This window comes from Melospiza melodia, chromosome 8 (assembly GCF_035770615.1).
Source record: "Melospiza melodia melodia isolate bMelMel2 chromosome 8, bMelMel2.pri, whole genome shotgun sequence".
Lineage (NCBI taxonomy): Eukaryota > Metazoa > Chordata > Aves > Passeriformes > Passerellidae > Melospiza > Melospiza melodia.
In genome coordinates this window covers 25,678,555-25,704,377 of record NC_086201.1, presented here as the reverse complement: position 1 = coordinate 25,704,377, position 25,823 = coordinate 25,678,555, and the positions used below count along the sequence as shown (strand labels likewise).

The window sequence follows — 25,823 nt, the reverse complement described above, 5'->3', positions numbered from 1 at the left end:
TTTAGTTCCTTTCCCCAGTCACTTATGAATATCTTTATCATTTTGAGACCAAGGTGGAAATTTTGAAGAGAGTTTCTGTATGTTTGTTATGAAATACATAGCCAGAATATTTAATACCCTGAGACGGCTGGAGTTAGGGTTCAAAAGTAGTTTTAAACATGAAGAAATCCAAATTGGAGAGAACTACAGATCATCAGGGTCTGAAAATCCAACTGTTTATGGAGGAAATTTGTTTTTCCAAACACTCACTGTTCTCATTTTGCATTATTTCATAAAATTTATTTCATTTTTGCTCAGATCAGAGTAGTTAATTTTTTGTTAATGGAAGAACCTTCCTGACTTTGCAGCCCACATCTTCTGCCTGTTTCTTGCTTTCATTTTAGATCTGTTCACACATCCTGCAATGCTTAACATGGATCCTTGGGCCTGTGAAATTTGCTATATAACTTACATTTGTAAATCTTTCTCTCAATGTTTTCTTTTTGACTGTGTGATATATGACAATGATGTAACCTTGTCACCCTTTTACATGTATAGCCTTCTGTGATGTGGAGATTTCACAGGATGAACAGTATATGCATTATTCTCAAGGAAAAAATTACCAGATAATCCAGCTTTATCATGGCATTTTACTGTTTTAAAATAAGACAAGATTTATGAATGAAATAATGTCTAACAACAAGCAGCATGTAAAAACCAGGAATCATAAAAGGCACTATCTGTTTCTTTGAGATTGGCAGGACCAGTAATGAAGTCCAATATTTCATAGCTCAGAATGAAGGAATGACATGCTTCTACTTTTCTGACTTCTTTGTGGCCCAGGAATAAAATATAGTGCCTTCCAATGAGAGTCTGGTTAAAAGATGGTTGCTTAGTGCAGCTGAGTCCCCTGTCTTTAAGTCACAGATATATAATTACTCTAAGCCCTATACTTTCTTTAACAAGCCTTCAATTCATTGAAAATCTTCCCCTGCTTCAGCAATCTAGTTTACTTAATGAATTACTTATTTTCATTTCCCATGGATTTGAGAACCTTGACTTGCTACAGATGCAATACCCCCTTGAAATACCTTTAGTCAGTCAAACATGAGAGCAAATGTCTGGGTTCCATCCATTCATAAGATACACCCATGGGCTGTATGAAATAAATCCATATGCAGGTTCCTTGTTTCTCACTCCTCATTGAGAAACAATTTCCAGCCACTGCACTTACAAAGTGTTCCAAGTGTGAATAAAGGTTAGAAACACGTTCCTGAATCTGCAGGCATACTGTAAAAATGGTAGAAAAAGACGCAGCTTACATCTCCAGTTAGCCTCACTGGCAGGTCAGCTAAAATCATCCATTTTGCACCTGTTTGGCCTAAAAAGGGGATTTTGCACCTTTCACACCAAACACTCCATGCAGTGACAAACCCCATAATTACAGATGCAAAATAATTATTGTTGATCTTCATTGTGAGTCTCCCACTAATTTTAATAATGATTTAGGAGAGGAGAATGGTATTCTAAATGTAGATTGTAATGTACAAAACAGAGGATTAGATCTTCCTTACTAGATGAATTGGACACCTGAAAAACCTGGATTTATTTTCAGCAGACTACCTTTTTAGCATATGTAAAGATCCAAGAAACCCACAGCTCTGAAGTGTCTGGCAGCAGCTTCATACAGCTTGGAACTCTGAATCAGTGTCGATGACATAAATTATTGAGAGAGCATAGAGCAAGAAACTTCAGTAAGCAAGGTGATCCGTATGGAAGACTACTACGCTTCCACCCTGCTTGTGTAATTTTCTACCTACTCACAGGGAGTTAAGGAAAGAATATATAATAATTAACTAATTTAATAACATGCTGTGCCATTTTGTGCCCACTGCTGGTTAGTTCTGTCCAGGCTGCTGGCACCCCTGCCTGTGTTCTGTCCCTGAATTTACACACCTGTGACTGAGGACCTGACTGAAAAGCTCAGAGCAGCTGGAGGAAGCAGCTCCCCAGCCCACCCAAGTGCCGTGGCTGACACCACAGCTTTGGTTTGCAGGTTTCCAGCTTGAACAGCACCGAGTACCATCTCAAACACAGCTCTGGGTGCTACCTGGCCCTCCACAGAATATTTTAGAGACCCTTCAGTGCAGGCTGGGACCATGAGTCCAGCTCAGAACAACAGAATAGCACTGACCAGCCTGCTTCACTGTCAGTGCTTCCTTAAAGCAGAAGGCCCAAAAAGGGAGCATAACAAACTCCTCATTGAGTCAAGCAAATGACCCCTGCTCTGGCTCTTAAGTTTTACAGTTGCCTCAAATCTGTTTTTCTGCTTGTGCTGCATTTCAGAGACTGAAATGCTGAACAGCTCTCTGCTTTTTATGCTGGAGAGAGAGAGGGAACCATGCTGCTTTGGTTACACTGCTTCCTTCATAAATATGCACTATATTCTACGTACATGTTCCACAAAAAGTTGGGCAGTGAAGTTTTCTAAGCATATTGTTTCTTTCCACGTTATCTCTTTACCGTAATGCCTTTTTAATATCATCGTAGTGCCTTGACCATGTGTCCATGCTACTTCAGAAAGACAAAGAGCACAGTGCTTGTAGCTTAGCAAGTGAAGCAAGGGCTCCACGGTTAGGTAGCACACAGGCACTGTAGCAAGTATGGCTGTTTCCCTGCTTCCCTTCATCCCATGGGCCTGGGACTGTGCTACAGCAAAGTAGCGAATGAAGATCTGATTACAGGGCAGAAACAAGCAAGCCGTTAGCAACCTGAGCAGCTCCAGCAGAACTAAATGTGTTTTATCAGTTACATGTTATCAAGAACAGAAATGATGTATCAGTTCTCTCTGCTCTTTCCTATTATCCATTGCACCAATACATAACAGGTCTGCGGAGCTGCATGGCAGGGTATAATGAACAAATCTGAGTATTGCAACACCTCTATGAATAGTGGTGGAACTGCTTATATCAGAAACAGAGGAGGAGTCAGCTTATAAAGACAGCAGATCTATGTTCTTGCACTGAGAAGCATCATAATCAATTACAGTACCAGTGAAGCAAAGGGCTCAAAAGAAAAAGCATAAGGCAAACAGGACCATTGCTGGCCTAAAGTTCTGAAAACTGAGCAAGATTGATTTTTTCAGAAAGTTTCCACACGACTGGATCTTTTAATACACCACTTAGGCGTAGTTATTTACTGATTTACCATACATAGTTCTGCATAAAGAACTACATAATTGAGAGGAAATCCTCCTAGTGCCTAGCTGTGAGCTAGGTTGCAACAGCACTTGAAACAGTTAAACTTACATCTTTTCCCAGGATAAGCTCTAGAAAAGAGAGAAATTTAACTAGGAGCATGCAGGAGGGGAAGCAAAGTACAGATTAATCTAAGACACTGTAACAGCAATAGATGTCAGAATGCTTTCTGGATCAATTATTTCCTTCCATTAAATAAAATCAGCTCCCACCTCACAAAAGAGAGCCCCGACTATCAGCAGGCAGTGTTCATTTCACAACCATTTCTTACTCAGTAATATGGTGGAGCAGGTAGTTGTATATAAAACTATTTATCTCTTCTGTTAAAATCCTTCCAGAAATTACACAAGAAAAAGAGAAATCAGGAGACACAAAACTCTTAGTTTATTTTAATTATTATTCTGCACAGTTGCTTCAGAAAAAGAGAAAGCATCTTCTGAATAAATTTTTCTTTTCAAAAACTCAACTGCATCTTCATTTTTCATTTCCTGAAACTTCTTGTTCTGGATCTGTAAGAAATTAAAAGGACAGGGTACATTATTTCTCTTGTCCAAACTAACCTGCCCTACAAACCAAGTGCTCAGCAATGAGAAGGCCACAGGAAGTTGTAATCTGAAAACAAGTTCACTTGAATCATTGTGTCTATAAAAATCAGGGAAATAAGCCAAAGACACATAGGTTTCTCAGGTACAAAGCAATTCATGGCTTGAATTTTCTTCCCCTTAACTAATAATTTACTGATAATGGTTAAGTAGTAGCTTGTCTTTTAGAGTTCCTCTCTCTTTTCTCCCTAGTGACAGAACCACTACCCTCTAACTAGGAATTATACACAATTACCACTGTGGAGAAAGCCCACCATTCCTGGTGAACCTTCATGCTTTGTAGAACAAGGCCGGATCTACCAAACATCACCGTGCTGCTAACAGAAACAGGGACAGGGCAGGGCTCTTCTCACCAGAATCACATGATAGCCCAGTTTATTTAGATGCCTTTTCTTCATTGCCAGCTTCCCCTGGGGGTGTGTTGTACCCAGACAGAAGGCAGACGCAGGAGCAAACAGAAAAGCCAACCTGCAACCAAGGAAAGTAGGGAAGACTTCACTGTAAAAATGCAAAATAATACTTTATAAGACAATGATTCAATGATTGTCCATTAGCACTGCAGAATATACATTTGTCCTTCTGATATGCAAAAGTATCAGGACTGCACAAATTTCATTATCTTCTTCTTTCTTCAGGTTCAAGTAATTTAGACTCTTTTCTTCCATGAGCTTCACACAAGCACCAGCATCTACCCAAATACCTACAGCAGAATTAGGTACTTAGATCTCCACTTCTCCCACAATGAGAAGGAAATAGATCATCCAACATTCTCCATTAATTTGACAGGTTCTGCATTTACTTTGATCCTTTGTTAATGACATTCATAATCAGTCACTTCCTGCCATAATAACCTATTTGGAAGGGTGAGGAAAGCTGAATGCCTTGGAACACTGAGTTTCTGTTACACAATTCACTAGCTCCCCTTTAATCAAAAAGCAAACTGTACAAAATACATTGCTGTGCAGTGATCCAGCACATAAATGTTAAGCATTACCCAATTCTGCTTAAGCATTACTTAAATGATATATGTCCTGCTTCAGTTACTGAGAGGTCAGTCTTCTACACAAGATTAAATTAATCACCTAAAATGTGGACATCATGATCCTTTTTATTCAAATTATATTTCAGTATCTGAATTAACTGACATAACATATCATTGAGATGCAAATTTTTGAGAATTGAGAGAGTATCTGAATATTTAATTGGACAAACACTTTAAAAAAAATTGCTACCTGCATTCATTACAAGAGTATCAGATCACTGTGATGTTTCCTGCCTCCTTCTCTGAAATGTTAAATGTTAGCCTCTGTTAGAAGAAGGTATCGAGCTGGATGAATTGTTGCTCTGCACTGGCATGGCAACTTTTGGCTATTCTGGTGAGCACAAATAACAACTGAGCCACCTACTTTACTTCCGCAAATCAGTGAACCAAAGAAGTAACCAGACAGGATACATGCAAATAAAACTAGCAGGCTAGAAAAAATATGCAGTAAAAAAACCACCTCTGAACACGGGAGTCAGGATGATCATCTGTTGCAGTTATGGGGAGCACCCTCTTTCTGTCTGAATCCATTCTGATTTCAAAATCTGAAAACAAAACAACAAAACGTTTAACTCTGCAAGAGGTTAAAATTAATGTTGCCATTTGAACCGATTAATTGTTCAAATTGTTTTCAAACGAACAGCTCATTTGAAAAAGTTAATAGACACCATCACTGGTCTACTGGTCTGTTTCTAATTGCTGTTCTCTAATAATTCAATTATTACTGATAGCTTTCCCTCCCTGCAATGAATATAGCGCTATAGCTTGCCCATCTCAAGAAAAAAAAAATATTTGTTTCTGGAAACTGCAGATTTAACCTTATAGAGTGAAATCATTATTTAAAGAAACTACTCTTGATCGCAGTCTGCCATGCCCACTCAGATTTTCCCGCAATCCAATTCCTCATTAGAAATATTTAGGAATACAAAACCAAAAGAAGTCATATCCCATTTTAGAAATGAAAGTAGAGCCTACATCTTAGCCAGAACTCCAGAGAAGAAACAAGAGAACAAAAGAGAAGAAAAGAGAAAACAAGGCAGCTGCTGTTTGGCTTTCTTTGTAACATAATTTGGTACTAACATGTCAACTCTGTCAAAGTTGGCCACATTGGATTTATGTACAATTAACATGTGCTTGCTGCTGCCTGAAAAAAAATTCCAAAGCAGCTTTGTAAACAAGAGAAATCATAAAAGTTTTAATAAATTGACTTAAAAACTTTAATAGAAGCATCCTTAGAAGTAGATTCACCAATCAATGACATAATTTGTTAAATTACTGTATCTTCAACTTTTAATCACTTGCACCCTATTCAAATTTAGTTCCATCTCATCATTTTGAGGATTATTAATCTGTATTAAAATAATATGACGTTAATATCACTTCATACCAATATGATATCTGTATGGCAGCTGAACATTTTGCAGAAACATGTTCTCATCTCCCAGAAGTTCTATCAGTGCCTCCTGAGCCTTTCTGAGATTAAAGGATACTAATGAGGACATATTCTCAGTCGGCACAAAGGCAGGCTTTGTGAAAGATGGGCTGTCAAGTTCCATACACGTTTTCACACAGCGAAGCATCATTGTGTTTTGTTCCTTAGGATCATCTGAAAAAGGATACAAAAATTATTACACGCAATATATTATCCCACAGAATTTTTCATTTAATTATCATTTATAGTCTGTTCTAGCATAGCAAAATCCACTTGACTAGTCTAATAGCTGTACAAAATTGTAATGTGGAAACTAAATTCTCCTACAAACCATTCCAAGGTCCTCACTGCAGCTCAGAGCATTCCAAATCCCACTTTCACTCATGACTCCAGGTACTAAAGTTAATTTGCAATGGTTAAGACTGCCTATGTTTAAATGAACACCTACTGTTAAACTGTTGCCAGCATGGGGCCCAAGACAATAACCTTGATTCCCTAGAGCACACCCAGATCACTCAGACCACCATCACTACATTAGCTTTGTCTTGAGGACTTCAAATTTAATATTAATCATGCTTGTGTTCTTTAATTTCTAATCTGCTAATACAATTACAACAAATTACATACACAGGCAGACATCCTGTTTAAAAGAAGAACCTGACAAAGTAAGGTCTGACCTGGCAGTACAAGTTCATCCTTGCTGTCCTTTTGCAGCAGCTCATCAAGGGCACGCTGGGGAAGATATCCTAAGATGCCCAGTGAATACACTGCCTTCAGCAGCTCTATGTTGGAAATCTGAGGCAGACACTTGTTCAAGCAGCTATGAAGAATCTCAAAAAACCTTTTCCAAAAGGAGAAGAAAAGTATCTAAGTACACAAATAAGGCTACATGAAGTACATATTTCTAACAAAAACACATCTTAGAAATCTTTATTATCTTGTATTATGGTATTTTGTGTTATCTAACATTAGTGTTTGATTCTTACTTTGAGGATACAGCTACCTATGAACAGATTTAGTAGCCTGGTCAGTCTAGAACCTGTTTAGTCTTTCAGTTAGAGAAAAAAAAATATTTAGAAAAAATATGAAAAGACACAGCAATTTACCTTACAGATGAATGAAAGAGGATTATGAGCTCTTTCACAAATAAAATTAAGTACTAGAGGCCATGCATTACTCTGTAATGACTATGTAACATATTATCAGGCACTCCAAATGAAAACTTACAGATGCTTTTGGACTCTGGGAACATGGTTGAGTCGTGAATACACTCGAAGAACAGTCAAAAGGTTTTTCAAGTTAAGGAAATCAGGGTCTTCTGTCACCTTCTCAGCAAAAATATCCAGCAACTCAGTAGGCTGAAAGCCAAGTGTCTCACAGGAAGAGAGAAAAAGGATAATCTAAAAGAAAAGATAGTTTTATAAGTCAAAAAAAAAACCAAAGAAGTTGATCCTACCTGTTGATTTCATAGAAGACATTTTAAATGAAAGCAAATTTTTGTTTCTTTACTTATCAATAAATAGAACAGCATTTTAAAAATGTAACAGCTTCATCAGATTGGTATTCATAAACATTTGTTCTCCAAAGATCAAGGACAAACATGAAGAAAGGTAAGATGGAAGCATCAAATGCTCTATTAGTATTGCTATAAATTATTTGGTCTCAAAAAATTTACCTGTCTTTTGTCCCAAAGGTAGGCAGTAGAATGAATATAGTCTGCTAACGCTGAAAACAGTTTCACATTACGGTACTGGACAGTGTGACAAGCTTCCAGAATGAGAATTAACTGCCGAAATGGAACATCATGGACATTTTCTGCAACAGAAGATTAATGAAGGACAAATCATAAAAAGCAATGGGAGCTGTAGGTTGGAGACATTGAGACATTGTAGGAACAGTTTGGTTAAGGGGTGGAGGAAGGGAAAAATATGATAAGAAACTGTAGAAGACTCTGACTAGCTAGGCAAAGCTCGAATGAGCTAAAACACATTAAAAAACTGAGAGACAGAAGAAAGCAAACTGAGCCAGAATCAAGCTACAATACATCAATCAGCAAAAGGGAACAAATTAACAAAATAAGTAAGAAGATTGTGTTCCCAGGATGTCTTCTGTTCCAGGATTTTTGATTTTCAGCATGCACCAAAAAAATGCTGAAGAAAGTCACTGCTCCCTCTGTGTATGCCACCAGACCTATGTGCTGAGTTTGGTGGAAATCCTATGGGAGAAGGCAGGATGTGCAATTAAACATTGTGCCCTAACATATATGAATGACCAGGACAAATAAAAACTGTACAAGCAGCCTCAACACTTCTGGGTAATTTCTATTAAGAATGCTATTTTGCTACTTTCATGCTTTTTGAGACACAAATTCTTATGTATTTTAAGCATGAATCAACACATACTGACCACATATACTTAAGCCATGTTTTGGAAAGGTACAGAGAGAGGTGAAAGCATTAGCTTTCATTTAATATTTTTGTGGGATACAGCATGAGGCTATTAAGCAGTAGTCAATAATTAAATCCAGTAATCAAGGAAACGCTATTTTCCCTTTAGTTTACCAACTAATTACACTAAGTCACCAATCCATCCTGTAAGTTGCCAATTTCCAATTCAGATTTGTTATAAAATTTTATTTGAAATCTCTTTTCCTTGCTAAATTAAATTCTTTTTCTTAAATATGTGTACAGAAAAAATTAAAGAAAAATATGTAAGTCAGATAAATGTTAAGAAGGGCAGAGCTGACAAGAGCTATTTGCTTTTATTATTGATCAGTAATTTTCTGTCCTGCTGCTTGTCAAATGGCTCCACATAACTAAAATATCCTGTAAAACAAAGACGTTTCCTGAGTTTTAAAGGAAATCAGAAAAGGGAGACGAGACAATAATTAGGAAGAATTTGGTATAAGGAAGGGAAATTTAATTAACATATTTTTTTCTTACCCTGGATCTTTTTACTGCAGGGATTCAGGATTGGAAGGGAACAATAATTCATTGCAGCAAGAGCCAAAAACATACGCAGCGCATTTGGAAAAGTCAAACCATCTATTTCTCTCAGAACTGCCATCTAAAGTGAACCAGAGTTTATTAAATCCTTCATTCTTCGGGTATATTATCATTGCTTTCTGGTGAAGACATTATCACCAAAACTTTCCCAAAGTCCTTAGTTCAGATTTATAGGAAAGAAAAAGAAGCAAAAAACAGTAAAAGCATATAATAACTACTGTAAATTTCTTAATACACAATTATAGCAGGTCAAGTGGTCCAGACATGTGTCACTACACAAGTTCCCAGCAATTTGCCTTTATAAGGTTATTTTAAAAGAAAAAAGCCTCATTAAAGGTCATTTCCAAATAAGGTGAATACACATCTTCTACCAACTTTTAAGAAAGAAGCAGAAATAAAATAGACACAGTTAACTTAAAAGTTCATAGCAGTCCAATTATGGTTTTGCATGTGCATGAAAACTGTAAGCCTCCAAAGTGATTTAACAGTATGTGAGTGGCCTGTATTTTACATAAACACCCAGCTACAAATGTAGACTGAGGCAGAGTCAGCTCTGATGCCAGAAAGGAGACTTCATTTATAAAAGCCATCATTAGCTTGATATAAATGAGAGTAAAAATTAAACTACAAATTGACTGTTAAAATACAATATTTTCACTGTATACATATCAGAGATTAAATACAAAATTCATCTAAAAGAAATTGCCCTGTAAAAATATAGCACCCTGTGGGCTCAGAATATTACGTGCTCTCTGTAGTTAACAAGTGCAAATGTTATTTTCCTCTCAGTTTTATGATGTTTCATGAATGCTATTAAAACCTCTGACATCAGAACCCTACAGTTATGTGATGAAAACACCAGTAGGCCCTGTTTGAAAGAAGGTTTCCAAAAGGATTTTTAAATCAGGGGACAAATCCCAGTAACCCTGCCATAATACCTACAGCCTGCTCCCAGCCATTGTATTTCCCAGGGGACCTACCACATACACAGGAAAGCAACACCATGAGCTTGGGGAGTTCTGGCATCTCACTGCCTCCAGTCCTCCTGCCCTGTACAGTTACTGGACTTGGCCTCAGCACCAACCACTTTCCTGTCACCTTCTTCAGCCACAGGCTGGGCAAGGGAACCAGGAAACAGCCTGTGAGCGCTTCTATGAAACACCACATGGCCACTCAAAGAGGTGAGGGCACTGCTGTTTTACTGCCTCAATCTGTTTTATTACCAGCCTCCAAATATAAGTTCCTCCTACAGATATAGCTGGACTCTGATACATACGGCAAATACAGTTACCTTTCTATTACATTTTCTCTTTCAGTGTCTGCAAAGAACCATACACAATTTATAAACTATGCAAGAGCAGAGGCTTTGTGGGAGTAAAAATGAGCCTCCAACTAACTTTACCTCTAATTTCTTTTTCAGAAAAACTGGAGCATCTTTTCCCAGGCATTTCATCAGGTTTTGCAGAATAAAGATGTCTCTGATGCTTGAAATGCGCTGCTCCACTAGTAACCTGATGGAGAAACACACACAAGAGCTCTCCTCATTTCAGCACAAACAGGTAAGTACCCCCCAACTCTCACTGATGTAGCCCCCAAGTGAAAGCTGCAATTCCTTGCTCTTCTCTCATCTTCCTTTTTTTTTAATGCTGACAAGACTACATGACATAGCTGCAACACAGATATTTTACACATGGAAACAATTATAAATGCTTTCTTAATGTTAATCCTGATAGATGAATTGTTGTTGCTAATACACTTAACAGCAGGGACCTGAGCAGACTGCACAAGCAACAGTGCAAATATGAGTGCTGTTAAGCCTCAAGGAATTAACAACCTTCTGCAGAAAAAGAAAATTGCATATTTTTATCTTCAAATCATCGATGCGCGGGCTAGTTCTGAAACAGACAGGAAACTCAGGAATGGACACAGACAACAACTGGATGCAAGTGAGGAACAAAACCAAACAAACAGTGCTGTGGGCTGAACAGGAGATAACACAGAGATTGTCTGCACAAGATGAAGATGCACCCCTAGCACCTCCTCTTCTGACTCAGTGGGTGGCATTGTAATTGTTAGGTCTGAACCACCCTTAAATATACCTGTACAGGTAAACATACCTACAAAAATATTAAGTGTCACTTTCTAAGGCAGTGCACTGCCCTGAAACCCATCCCTGCAAATGGGCCAGAGCTCCAGACATCAGGACAGAAAAGTGTAGATGGCACTCCTGCTTTCCACCAACTTTTAAGAACTGTGTACCTGTGCTTCCAGGAGAACTGGTTTTTGGGCATCACATCCACTTTCTCAAAGCAGAACATGATACAGGGTAAAAAGTACTAATCCATGGCAAGTTTTGTGATAGCCTCAGTAAAATCAATCTCATGGGAAAGAGCATTTCTGGTTGCACACATAAATCACACGGGCCCAGAAAAAAAGCCAAAGAAGTTATTCTGATAAACCACTACACAGAGGGCTTGCTGGACACAACTAGTCTTCATCAAAGTTTTCAATTACTAAACTGCAAGAAAATATTCCCAGGCTGCTAAACAATACTTTTCATCATGAAAAATCAGACAGGTCCCTAAGTAAGATGGTCTCATTATCTCCTGTCTGCATACAGATGAAAAAGGGATAGATATGTGAAGGGACTTGATCAACATCACAAAAAACCTGCACTGGTGGAGCTGCAGTCAGAACACAATCCCCTGCAAAGCAGCCTAGCACCCTTTACCAGTGGAAGCCCTCCTCCTTGAAACTGCAAAGACAGTGCCAAAATTCACCGTCTAACACAGCTCTAATGTCATGGGATCATTTAAATCCTAAAACCACAAAATGTATTTTGTGTGCAGACATACCCTGGATGATTTCTAACAGACAAGCATTTCAACAACATTTAAATATGAAGGACATGTGAAAGATATATTTTTCTCACTGTAATCCAGCTTGAAGAGCGCTCACATTCTTGTCTTTATCCATCCCTGCTAAAGTAGTTGCCAAAACTGAGATACATCGGTTATCAAGTTGATTGAGCTTCTCCTGTTAAAAGTTTTGACAATGTCGGATTATTTCAAATCAGTAAAAGTTTCAGAAAAGAAAAACTGACTACTTTTAATCTGTAACTGCCATTTTCTTTCCCCCCCTGAAAAGTCAATTTACAAGCTTTAGTTCTACAGAACCCACAAGGTCTCACGTCAGTCAAACTTAGTTGACTTGGAAGAGGTAATGATTTGTGAGATTTCTGTTTTCTTTTAAATCCAAAATCAGGCAGTGGTTTCAAAAGTTAAGGAAATTAGAAACACACACAAATGAATTATGGGAACTGTTTCCACGGACCATCAGACTAAATCAGGGATGTAACCCAACTCTCTCTGATGCTGCACAGCTTCCCAGAATTACCCGCTGGTCATCCAGCCCAAACTGAGGAGCAGGGTTTTCCCACGTACCTGGCACACCCTCACCAGGGTCTGGAGCAGGAGCGTGTTCTGCGGCACGCCGAGGTTCACCAGGGCGTGCAGGCTGAACACCAGGTCCCCGCGCGTCACCCTGCGCGCGTCGCGCAGCAGCTGCTGGCACAGCTTCGCGAAAGCCGGGTGCTCGAAGATCAGCTGCCTCTCGTAGCGCTGCTGCTCCTCCGACAGGTTCTTGTAGAGCCTCCAGGCCATGGTCAGAGCGTTTGTGTAGTGCTTGATGGAAACAGCCGCCTCTGCAGCCAGGTCCAGCGCGTCGCAAGGACAGGAGCACTTCTGGAGGCTGGTAAAGAACGGGTCACTGTGATCCACAGCACGCTTCGCTTTGAAGCTCCCAGCATCATCCAACTTTTCAACTTCCAAGGAGCTCTGGGAAGCCTTCTCGCTCACCAAAGCCTCTGCACCTGTGCTATAAACATCTGTCTTTTGAGATGCAAATCGAAGAGACGATCCATGCAGAGAAGGCAAAATATTTATAAGTAATTTCCTGAAGTTCACATTTCCTAAGGGATCCCTGTATCTGCCAATCCACAAAATGTGTTTTCTTGTTGTGGCTGAAGATTTGGGAGTGAGCACGGAACTGTACCTATGCACACATCTGACAGTATTTAACAAATAACTTATTTTATTATTCATTTCTGCTAATGTCTCATGAACAGATTTGAAACGCCAACTCAAAGTAAGGGATCCGATGACATTCTACCAGTGGAAACAGTCCTGGAGAAACTGCACAAGATCACACATCTGTAGAAACAATTAAAAATTAAGGATTAGTTACCAGACTTTCAACTCCCCCGGTTTCAATTGCCAAATCTGCACAGTTTTACAGGAAGGGAGAAGATTTGGTAAAAGACCTCCGGAAAATGATTTGCAGAGAGGCTTTTATTTGGTCTCCTACATTTCAGTCAAATATCCCAGCACAAGGGCAGCTCTTGCTTCCTCCTTGCTGCTCTACCTGCCAGCTCTGCCGGGAAGCAGAGTCTTTTTCTTAAGGACCTTTCCCCAAGTACACGCGTCTCCCACCCGGGCTCTGGAGGGTCCCTGCAGACTTTCAGCAGCGGGTAACGGGATCCCACCCGCCAGCCTGCCCCAGCCTGCCTGCCATCCCGGCACACTCGCGGGCGCTCGCTCTCCCGGTGCCGGGGACAAGCCGCTGGCTTTCGGGATCACTTCCCGCTGGCCCTGGGGGCGCTGCCCAGCAGGGCGGGACAGTACACGAGGACAGAGGTCTTTCGGCGGCTCCGCAGCGGCTCGGAGCACGCCGCAGGAACGGCGGCGCTGGCGCCGAGCAGGGCCGGGGCTCCCGCGGACGCGTTACCTCGCACGCGCACCGCCGTGACACCGGGCCCGGCGCGCCCCCAGCTCCCGGCGGGCCGCGCGGGACGGACGGCGCGGGCCGAGGGACAAACTGCCGCGGCGCGCGGCGCGTTGCTGAGCAACGCCAAAGCGACCGTTGGAGGGCGGCGCGCGCATGGCCAAGTTCGTGGTGGCGGGTGAGGGGAGAGCCGGGAGCCGGGTGGGCTGCACCGGCGGCGGTGGAACCTTGTACCGGGAGCCGGGCGGGGCAGCTCCGGCAGCGGCACCTTGCACCGGGAGCCGGGCGGGGCAGCTCCGGCAGCGGCACCTTGCACCGGGAGCCGGGCGGGGCAGCTCCGGCAGCGGCACCTTGCACCGGGAGCCGGGAGGGGCAGCTCCGGCAGCGGCACCTTGTACCGGGAGCCGGGCAGGGCAGCTCTCCGTGCTTGCAGCAGTGGCCCTGTGTGCAGGCTTACCCCCGTGCCCCTTTGCGGCTCTCCGGGAGCCGTGTTCGCACGGAGCGCAGCCTCAGGTGGTCCCGGGTCAGCGCTCCCCCTCATCCCGCCGACGAGGCGTCAGCATCTCTGCTGCTGTGCCCCCAGGAGTGGCCTCCTCGGCCCCTTGGACGCTGGCTCGGGAATGTTTTTCACCTGCAGAATTACTCTTCCTTAGCTAGCTCACAATAAACAATGTTTGGTCTTTTAAGCCCGTATCAGTGAATGACAAAACCATCCAATTGTGCTGCTGTTGCTATGTTTGCAGGTAAGGCAAACTGCCCTTACTATGCCAAAGCTGAACTCCTGGCTGACTATCTCCAGACTAACTTGCCCAACTTCAGGGTTCACAAGATTACTCAGCACCCTGACAAGTGGGAGGTAAGAGATTGTAAATCAAGTAGCTGGTAGGTGCTCCAGTGCTCTACAAACCAAGAAATGTGCTTATCTGCAGTATGTTTCTTCTTCTCCTGTATAAGTGGTTGGCTCTGTAGATAGAGGTGCTGCAGAAGCATTTCTGGCTGTGAGAGCCATGCAGAGGAAAGGTTACAATGTTTTGAGCAACTGACATCTCTGAGTTTTACTACAGAAAATGGGCACAGAGTGTGGACCAGCCTCAACTCTATTATGTCAATAAAAAGTTCAAGGTGGTTTTACTTGCTTGCTTGGTTTTCTGGGGTATTTTTTAAAGTATAAATGGCCGTTCAGCCTGTAAATCTTTTGCTCACTGTGATTACATATACCTTCAGAGTTCTTTCTTGTCAAGAGCCTTTGTGGCATTCAAGGGCTTTGAATTACAGTGGAAGTATGAAGTTAAATATCACATATTTGTTTACAGTGTGGATGGGCCTGTCTGAGTATACTTATGTCATAGACATGCTGCCTATAAGGCTCTGAAAAAAACTGCAGTCTTACTCCATGAAATAGACAGTACTGTGGTATTTATTACCTTGTGTATTTTGCTTTACACCTCCACCAAGTAACTCAAACAGTTAAGTGAGAAGCAATTAACCTCTTCATCTTACTTACCTTCTGTGGCTCAGTAAGAATCCTCAGATTACTCTCTGCTTCACAACATTGCTGCCTTCTGTACCACTAAGACAACTAAGTGAAATCCAGACCTGGAGGTGAGCTGTCCCACTGTATCACCATACCTTGCTTTGTGTTATTCCTGCATTTTGTACCCACTGGGAATTAAATTCTGAAGCACCTTGTAATTATATATTGAGAGGAAATAGTAAGAAATGCTTGTAGTTGTAATGTTTAAATGTTATCAAATGTGATGTATTAAAACATCTGGTGGGGATGTCATCAGCAGTGGCTTCATGACATTTGTGAAACAAATGGATGGAAACACAGTCAGTCTCCTATCATTTGGAGAGAACTGTTGGACCGTGGAGGGAAGGGTCAGCTTCTGGGAGGACTGAATGATTTTCTGGAATATGCTCAGGTAATAAGCTGCCTTTAATACTGTAAGCCCACGTTGTACAACATTGTTGTTCCTTTTTCCTCCTTCAAACATAAAATAAAGCAATTGTTAATGTTACCTTGATGGGTTTGGACTGCCATTTGCTTAGGGATCATCCTTTTTGTTCTTAGAAGTATTATGGCATCACTTCAATGATGCTGAGTGAGGAGATGTTAGCCATTGCTGAGGAGAACCTGCGGGCACATCTTGAAATTGTAAAAGAGGATGAAGAGATTAAAAGTCTTATCAATCCTATGCAGATCTGGATTACCAGGTGAGAGTGAAGAGAGTATCTGTGAACTTTTACTCTGTTCAGAAGAATGCACTTTTTCCTATCACATATAACAGGTGTAACCATCTGAAGTTAATCACAAATCCCTGTAATTTCATGAATTGACTTGGTTCTGCACCCTCACTATTAGTATTTAACTTTGCAATTAGTATATGACTTAGAAATAATTTATGGTTTTGTTAGGTTCTACACCAGTTCAAAATGAGGGGTATGAACAGGCATCATTTGGACCTCAGATCAGTTTAGGGAAAAAGAAGTATAAGCTAGAAATAAGCAAGAAATTTTCTAGCAAAATAAGCTAGAAATTTTATGGTGCAGCTATCTTGCATTAAATGTTGTTGGAAATATTAGAGTAGGTAAAGAGTAGGTCATTACTTATAGTAATTCCTGTATTTCTAGTGGTCCTAATAGAGCACCTTAAAAAATTGTGGTTCTATAAAGACATAAATTTTAAGTGGTGGCATTGACTGAAATGCACAGGATGGAGAAGACTTCAAATGAAAGGCTTCAGGAATGAAAGGAGGACCCAACTCCTAATTCTTAACCTGTTAAAATGACAAAAGGAGCAGTAAAGGGTACAAGCTAATGGTATCTTTTAAGTGTAATCTAGTACAAAATAAACACCTTTGTGTTTATGTAATACTTCCAAACAAGCAGTGGTTCATTGTTAACTGTAACTTTTCTACATGCTCTCTTACCAGTGCATCAGCTCCAATCTGTTATCATCTGATCCCGCTGTTGGCAAATGGAGAAGTGTTTGGGATGACCACAGAAATCAGTATCCATTTGCTTGACACTGAGCAGTTTAAGGAAATGCTTCACGGCATTGTAATGGAAGCTGAAGACATGGCATTCCCACTTCTCCGCAGTATTTCAGAGCACACAAAAACAGATCAGGCTTTTATTGATGCTGATGTTATCATTGTTCTTGATGATGTCCTCTTAAACCTTGAAGTCCAATCCCTTGAGAACTACATCAGAGAAGTGAGTGAGATCTGCCAAGTGTATGCCCCCTTGATTGAGAAGAATGCCAAGAGTGAGGTCAAAATCATTTCATCAGGAAAAACCTTTGCAAACCTTAAGGCAACAATGTTAAGGATGTATGGCCCATCCATTAGGCCTGAAAATATAATTGCCATTTCAACATCCTGGGAAAGTGCAGCTAAAGCCATGCTGGCCAGGAAGCTGAATATGAACACAGCAGGTGAATGTTTATTTAGCATTTGGGGAATTCAGTGCACCTTCAAGAGTATATATTTAATCCCAGAACACAGTTGATGTGCATGCAGAAATGCACAGTGGTGCACCCACTGAATTTCTTGGCTGTACAAAATGCCAGAGTCTTTGCTAGCTCTGAGATGCAGCCCTGCCACTCTGGTGTGTATTTCATGCTGGAAATATGCTAAGGAAGACAATTGTTTTGCAGATTGGGAACTAGGACTTCAAGATTGCATTTGCACTCTGTAGTGCATTGTTGTTTTGGAGCTGTGAATAAACATGACAACATACTGCTGTGCAGATAATGAGAGTAAAGTAGAACTGTGTTGTAGTATTATTTTGAGGTTAATTAACTTCCATTTTCAGGTCAATTGTTATAGCTTTGTTTTATTTGCACAGTTCTGCACTGCATAGCAAAGGGGTGCTCTGACAGTCTGCTCAGCATCAGGATTCTGTGAGTGTTGCATGGCTAGAACTGGTCATTGATGAAAAGTCTAGATATTTTGAAGCCTAATAAAATAGAAAAGCAAGTTAAGAGACTGAATAGTCTATCAACAGGTTATTTGAGAAAATCCTTTTGCCCCAAAGCAGGTAGTTTTTTTAATGATAGTTTTTTAGTGTTTTTATATTTGTTTTTAGAGGATTTTAAAAGAAACCTAGCTGTATGTTTGCAATATGATTTGACTGTTTTAAGAGTTAAAGATTTACTAGATTTTGTCTATTATTTACAGTAACATGATATAAATTAAAGCTTCTTTTTCAGCTTGTGATGAGGTTTCATATGTTAGGGAGAACTTGGTTGCATTTTTCAGGTCAAATAATTTCTGCTACCAAGGCAGGGCACAGATTTGAATAATTCATTTTGAAAAGGATTTATGAAGCCCATTTTTCTGAAAGTATTTGTCTTTTCACTTTCCTTTGTTGCAGGAGTTAAAGATGTGATTGTTTGGGGCAATATTACTGGGTCTAACTGCATTGATTTGTCACATGCAAAACTTTATGGATATGAATGTGCTATTCGGGGCCCTCCTAATTTTCAACGTCCTTTGTTGAATATGATTTATGATAGGTACAGTACAGATTTATTTCTTTCAAGTAAAATTAAATAATTGCTTTTAATCCATGCTTATCTGGATTGTCTAATAAAACAACAAGAAATGTTTTTGTTTTCAAGATTTGTCCTTACTGATTGGCACTGTACATAAAGGAAAACACAAGTTGAGGTACTCCATCTGCAAAAGAAGTTGGGTAGATCCTAGTGCTGTGCTACTGCACTCTCCTGCCAACTCTGTTTATAACTATATTTTTCCTACATTTTAAATGGATTTCTCTTATATCATGAGCAGTTTATAAGAAGTGATAGAAGTCCAGGTAGTGATTTAGATGTCTAGTTTGCATGAAGGAACTTTGAAATGGTATTAAATAGATTTCTGAACCTGAATTACATGGAATAGGTCTGAGCATACTAATGTTGTCAGTTTCCCAAGACAGATGATTTGGTAATATATGTGAAAAGGATACCTAGCAAGTAGATAGCTTCCTGTGGAAGGAACAGTAGCAGAGAAAGGGTGGGTGCAGTGAGGGGGCAGCAGATGTTACATACATCCAGGCCTGGCTATCTGGAGCTCCCACTCTAGTCTAGACTTAGCATTTACTGGAGAGCAGACATTTCTATGTTCTAGGCTTGTACTGAACCTCTCACAGGCAGACTGGTTTGTGGCTAGGCTCTTACAGAAGACAGTAATATATCAATTACATATAAAATATTAAATTACATGTAAAATATAAATTACAGTAATAATAGAGGTTAAGACTTAAGTAAATGGCCTAACTTTGTTAGACTTTTTTCTCTGTCTGTAAAAATGCCTTGCTTTCAGCAGCGATGTTTGAGTAAGTTTTGACTATTTTCTTTCCTCAGGTTTAGTTCTTTTTTCTTTAGAAAACTACTCTTCCTCAGTCATCTTAGTTTGTCATGCTTTTTCTCTCCATGTTTTGTTGGCAGCGAATGGATCCACTCAGAGCTGGTGTCGGCGCAGAGCACGCTGGGTTCCCGGGTGTCCCGTTGCAAGGGAATGTTACCTGCTCATGCCATAGCCACGGTGCTGCGGTACTGGTACCATGGCTCTCCTTCTGAGGAGATCATTTCTGTGGGAATACTTAGTGAAGGTAAAGCTGGTTTTGCTTCACATGTTCTCTTGTAGCTTTGCCCTGCATATAATAGCTTTCCTCATCTATAATGTTATTTTTAATCAGTATTTTTCATTTAATAAAATCTTGTAAAACAAATCGTGTGAGGCTAAGAGTTTGTTTCATCATAAGAACTTCCAAATCTAACAGAGCTTGTGATAATGCTCACTTTTCAGAGGCATCTCTTAGGTTAATGTTGTCTTTTTGCAAATGATCTCTTAGTCTTTTCGTTTAAATGCTTTTCTGATGTATGTGTTTTGTGCAAGAACTCTTTATAATTCTTAGAGCCTAGCCAATGAAAGTGTGTTCCTCTTGTGTTGTTATGTAAACCAATAAGAGGAATATTTCACAGCAGCCATTTAACCCTTATGAAATCAATAATTTTTCCCCTTTTTTAAGATGCACAACTGATACACAATTGTGTTATTACAACACAGGAAAGACGCCTGTTGGAGATGGTCCAAAGGAGGGCCTCATGAAATGATCACAGGGATGCCTCTCTTATGAAAACAGGCTGAGAGAGCTGAGGTTGTTCAGCCTGGAAAAGAAAAGGCTCTGGAGAAGAAAAGGTTCTGGAGAGACCTTATAGCACCTCCCAGTGCTTAAAAGTTCTTCTAAGGAAGATGGGGACAAATGTTTTAGCAGGACCTGTTGCAATAGGAGAATGGGCAATGGATTTAAAGTGAAGGAGGGTCAATTTAGATTAGATATAATTAAGTTTTTTTACAATGAATGTGATAAGACAGTGGAACAAGCTGCCCAGAGAGGTGGGAGACGTCTCAACCCTGGAAACATTCAAGGTCAACTTGGATGGGGCTCAGTTACATTTGAAGATGTCCCTGCCCATGGCAGGAGGGTTGAACTAGAGACCTTTAAAGGTCTCTTGCAGCCCAAACACATCTGATGCTATAATTCATGCACATCTAACTGAAATACAAAGTTACAGTAAAAGGGACATTCTTTTTTGATCTGTAGATTGAAAAAGGCAGTCTCCATTTATAATGAGATCTTACAGTTGTAGACTTTTGCAAGTCTGTAGGACTTAGTGTTGACACTGGTGAGGATGTAATCAGAAATAACATGTTTTGTCCTTTTCCCCCCCCTCTTCTTCAGGTCAGTTTTGCATTCCTGAAGGAATTATCTTCTCTATGCCAGTGAGGCTCCAGAATGGTAACTGGGAAGCCATGACAGAACTAGAAATTAATGAAACTACCCAAAAAGTTCTGTGGCGCTTAGGCCATGAGCTGGTTCAGGTGAGGGTTACTTGAGTCTTGTGTATGCCCATTCTGCCACCTATGGGCACGTTGTGACACAACTTTGAGCACAGACCTTTAAGTGTTAGATGTACAAACTGCACACATGCACTTAGGCATGGTAAAGACTGGGTATTTATAAGTGTAAGGTAAGGTTTGTGTATTGAAATTAACAGACAACTGTTCTGCCCAAAAGGAGATGATAAAATAAGTTTACCTATGTACATGTTGAATTTGCACCCCAAAGTTCTGCATACTTTGTGCAAAACAGAAATATTTCATTTAATGTTTCTACATTCTATGTTGATTTTGCTTATATTGCATTCAGAGTATGTCTATGCTAGTATACATATCTTTTGGCATATTTATGGCTGTGACTTTGCATGAATGAAGGCTTACTAGAATTAGGGATTTTTCAGAAAATACAAAATCATTGAGTACTATTTTCATAATGAACCTCTTGTCACTTAGTGAGACAAAAAGAATTTATTTGTACTATTGAAATTTTTAAAAAGACTGGTCCCAAACTCTACATTCCAGCTTTAATCAGGTTCTGTGATCTTCAGTCATACTAGTAATTTGTAAGGATTACTTTGTTTTAACATATTTTAAGTTTGTGCTAGAAATTAGTGCAGATTAAAAGAACGGGTTGTATTAAAATATGCTTTTTCTTTCATTTAGGAAAAGCTCGTTGCACTAAAGGAAATAAATGAAATGCATCCATATGAAGCAGAATAAAAACTCCACATCTTCTCCCACGTGTTTCTCTACTGCTTTTCCTATCATTTTGCTTTTCAAGTTTTGTCCTCATTCATCAAAAGAAGAACAGATAAACACTAAATCATGTTTCAGTTTTGTTTTTTCACTTTTCCCTCTATTTTCAGGTTGTGAAATTCCTGCTCTTTTCCAATGTTCTCACAATTTCTTTCTAATTTTCATTTCTATAGACCTTTTTCCTACTTTGTTTTCTTTCTCCCTTCCTTCAGATTCTTTTCAGTATCAGCCTATTCTTTATTATGAGCTGTTCTTCGCCATTAAGGATGGGCTGAAGAATGGGGAAACTTTTCCGAGTTAGATACCCAGAGCCTCTACTGAGCACAAAACCTTTTGGTTTTCCATGGTTGGTTTTTGGGAAAGGGCTAAAGACACAGTAAGACATTCTTCATGAATGCAGGATTTAATTATTTGGCTAACCATGATCTTGTTTAACCCAGACAGGGAATTCCCAATGAGATAAGAGTGTCCTTCCCTGTCTGCTCTCTACCTGTATGGCACTGCTGTTCTGTAGAGCTGTCCTGTTCCTCTTGTGTCAGCATGCAATGCTAAGCAGAGGCCTTAACACTGCTAGCAGCAATGTGCTTAGTTGTGGCCTTCTCCTGTGACATCAGTATCAGGTGTTCAAGTATTCCCAAAGTGCCCTGCTTTATCTCCTTGCATGTGGAAGTATTTTAGGAGGCTAGCAAAAATAGCTCATGTTTTGCCTTTTTTTTTTTAAACAGAAATGGAAACCTTACCTACTGGGTCACTTTAGCTAGAGTTTTCTGGAGAAAAAAATGCTGGAAATTCTCATATTAAATAAGGTTTCCATTGCCCAAAAGAGCAAACTAAAAAGAAAGTCTAAACATTGCTGTAGCTTTTGCAGTATTTTCCTCATTAAAAAAATCTGGGAAATCTCTAGGTGGAAAAAAATTTCAAAACCAGCACAAATGTAACATTTTTAACCTGTAGACCAAAGTAAAATTACTACTGATTTTAATGAGTCTAAGATTTCATTTGCATCTAACCATGCAAGTGGGTTTTTTCAGACCAATAAACTATTGCAAAAACATAGTTTAATGCCTAAAATGTTCATATGAAAAATTTGAGGACTGTCACATACAGTGAGTAGATCTTTTGTAATTCCAAATATTTTTTTCAGAGGTACTGAAACACAGTGTTTTTGTAATAAAATATCTTCTTAGGAAAAATTGATTTTTAAACAAAAAATATTTTTATATATCTCCTTAGTGACAAGTTCATCTTTGTTTCCATGTTTTTCTTATTTATTTAATGAGTTTCAAGAGAATACTCATGTGTTTTAAGTCAAACATAATTAAATTCTTGTTTAAACGGAATTGTTGAGGAACCACTTTTACTTGCATCTTTGGTGTCTTAAATGATGAAGATTGTGTTAATGATGTTCCTGTACTTGCTAATTTTTTAATCAGATATGTTTGAAACAAAATAGAAAGCTTCCTGTTCTTTGAATCAGTTACATATAGTTGCAATAAATTCATTATTTCTGTTCAAATGGAGGTTCAAGCTCTGAATGGGGGAAGACTTCTTATATGAGGAAACCAAGATAATTTACTGTCTGATTAGGACAGGACTGGGAGGGGTGTCTTGCTGGTCTTAGGAAGAGGAGCTCAGAGAGCTGGACTATCACAAGTGGTCTGGAAGAATCTGGGATTCTATGCAAAGTGTATATGGGAGAAGCAACATTTAGAGGAACTGAGATATTATTGTAAGTATCTTCATGGAATAGTTCACATGGAAATTGTAGAGGTAGGTGTTGTTAAAAGACTTGAAGAGAAGGGTTGGGAACCATTCATTTCATGGGAAGTAGTCCCCAGGGAATTAGTTTCCAGTAGTGTATGCACAGAAGATTGGCTGAGTTTCTGAGGAGCATCTGGAGGCAGATGTCTCAGGAGAAAATAGCTGGGAGGGATGCTACCAGTCCAGTAGTCTCTAAAAACTACCTGTTTTTTCTATAATTCATTTTCCAAGATAGAAAAGTTAGCTTCTCTAATATGTATTTACATTTGGGCTTTTTCTATATGAATAGGCTTTAGCAATCTTACTCTTTGAATTCCTTTATTCTGCCAGTGGAGATAGTTCAAACAACCTGCAGGTCAAGCACCAGCAGTGCACAGCTGTTAATGAGAGGGAAAATACCTTTTCCTGCTATATATAAGTAGACCTATCTGACTTCTGAGTCACCAGCTGAAAAGCTCTCTTCTCAGAGACGGGGAGCAGAAAGAAAAAGCTGCTTGGGATGTCTCACCTATCCTAAATTATTCTAACTGGATTTGTCTAGTGGTGTGCAGGGGAATTCAGGTCTTTTCTCATGAAGCATAAGTGAATGGAAAAGCTTTTATTCCTAGCTTTTTTTTTAGGAGAAAAAGAAAGAAAAAAATAATAGGAAAGCTAAAATATGGTAACATATTCAACGTTGGTTACAGCTATTACTTAGTACTTAGTCATCAGTAAGTTCGGATTTTCTATAAGTAATAACCAATTTCTGGGACACATTTTTTCCCAAGTCCCTAAGTCATGTTATGTATGCAGGATATTCATGGTATCGATGACTCTTTCTACCTGGCTGTTATGGTAACCGTTAAAAAATTTATGAGAAGGTCTTTAAGTTGTATGTGTCTTACAAATGTTATATATAGATTCCTCTTAAACCCTAGCATTTGGGTATGCTGAAGAGCTTTGTGGTTGGTCTGAACAATTCTAGTTCTAGGACATTACCACTAGGGCTTACTATTTTTCTTCTTTGTGTAGCTGCCCCAACTCTTTGTTACAGCACACTGTGCTTTCTGCATTACTCTGTCAGCTTCTACCTCATTTTCAGTCTCTATAGCAACAGTTTCTCAGCAACTGGGAAATGCTTAGTAAAGGCCTCTCAATTTAGAAATATTGCACTCCAATCATAAAAAAAAAAAAAAGCTTTGAAACAAAGATCAAAGAAGTTTTATCTTTAATAATTCAGGATATTTATTACTAATTAATTAGTGTTCTCTGTTTTGACTGCTTAGACAATTACCTGATACTTTGATCTGGGCCTTTGCTAGGCATTTGTTGTGAGCAGCTTTAATTTAAAAGCAAAACCTTTAGAACTGTGTCTTGAAGTCAACTTTTAAGTGCTGTAAAACAAACTACTGGACTTCTCTGTCAGTGTCATCTGACTTCTGGACCTTCAGTAAGTAATGAGAGGAAGGTAAGCGCAGCTGCTGTATTTAAGAGGAGACAATAATTTTGGCCTTTGAATAAAACATAGAATATCTTCACCCTTCACAGGAAACATAAGTAACTGTAGGTTCTTTTATGTATATTTAAGATGTTCATCATATGTTGTCTGATTTCAAAAGAAAAGTCTCTGTGATCAAGTTGATTGATCTGTTGGGAGGTTTCTGCCTTACTTCATGTGGCTCGTCTTTCTCTGTACTTTAATTTAATTATGTAACATGCTTCAAAATACATTTTATTTGCTAAAGTACATATTCTGAGAACCTGTATGTCAAACAAGTACATGTAAGTAATCAAGTGTCACTTTTCTTTCACATTTCACTAAGAGTCAAGAAAAAGGCTATCCTTGTTTTGCACATAAGAGTATTCATGTTAATGGGACCAGGACTGTTAACTGTAACAATTTACTTCCTGAGTATTTGTACATAATTTTAATTTTTTGTTTGTTTTTTAAGTGTTTTTCACTATTAAAGCACACAAGTAACTGATATATAACACAGGCTGAAAGAGTGTATCAATGGGCAAAGTTACTTCAGATTTCATGGGCAGCAGATACTGCTTGTGCTTTCACGTTTTGTTCATGTGCTAACACTGAAGTAGATTCTCTTTGTTTCACCCAGGCACTCCCACTGCAGTCAAGATCTGGACTGTCCACAGAGTTTTGTATATGAAAGTGTAGACTGTACATACATTAATAATGTCTTCTGTAACTTTTTGGAAAGAGGGTTCATAGATATGATGTAATTTGGTAAAACACATAAATACATGGTTGACTTTGAGACTATGAATACCCTAGTACAAGACTATAGTGTGTTTTTCC

General features: G+C 39.4%; 2 protein-coding genes across 4 annotated transcripts; one reads left to right on the top strand and one right to left on the bottom strand.

Moving 5' to 3' along the window:
- Positions 1–3,597: 3,597 nt before the first annotated feature.
- FASTKD2 (FAST kinase domains 2) lies at positions 3,598–14,154 on the bottom strand. 3 transcript variants are annotated; one of them, XM_063162351.1, is made up of 12 exons: positions 14,103–14,154; positions 12,761–13,528; positions 12,250–12,353; positions 10,720–10,828; positions 9,255–9,378; positions 7,988–8,127; positions 7,540–7,712; positions 6,990–7,153; positions 6,268–6,486; positions 5,341–5,425; positions 4,192–4,306; positions 3,598–3,745 (listed from the first exon to the last, which is right to left on the bottom strand). In XM_063162351.1, exons 2-12 carry the CDS (start codon positions 13,418–13,420, stop codon positions 3,626–3,628), a joined length of 2,013 nt encoding a protein of 670 aa, XP_063018421.1. In that variant the 5' UTR covers positions 13,421–13,528; positions 14,103–14,154; the 3' UTR covers positions 3,598–3,625. The 3 variants fall into 3 exon arrangements, with proteins under 3 accessions (XP_063018421.1, XP_063018418.1, XP_063018420.1); XM_063162348.1 differs by lacking the exon at positions 14,103–14,154 and adding an exon at positions 13,883–14,071; XM_063162350.1 differs by lacking the exon at positions 14,103–14,154 and adding an exon at positions 13,740–13,875.
- Positions 14,155–14,604: 450 nt separating this feature from the next.
- Positions 14,605–23,604, top strand: MDH1B (malate dehydrogenase 1B). The gene is made up of 8 exons (XM_063161391.1): positions 14,605–14,955; positions 15,890–16,024; positions 16,174–16,316; positions 17,036–17,538; positions 18,480–18,621; positions 19,555–19,718; positions 20,853–20,992; positions 21,674–23,604. Exons 1-8 carry the CDS (start codon positions 14,800–14,802, stop codon positions 21,728–21,730), a joined length of 1,440 nt encoding a protein of 479 aa, XP_063017461.1. The 5' UTR covers positions 14,605–14,799; the 3' UTR covers positions 21,731–23,604.
- The last annotated feature ends 2,219 nt before the right edge of the window (positions 23,605–25,823 follow it).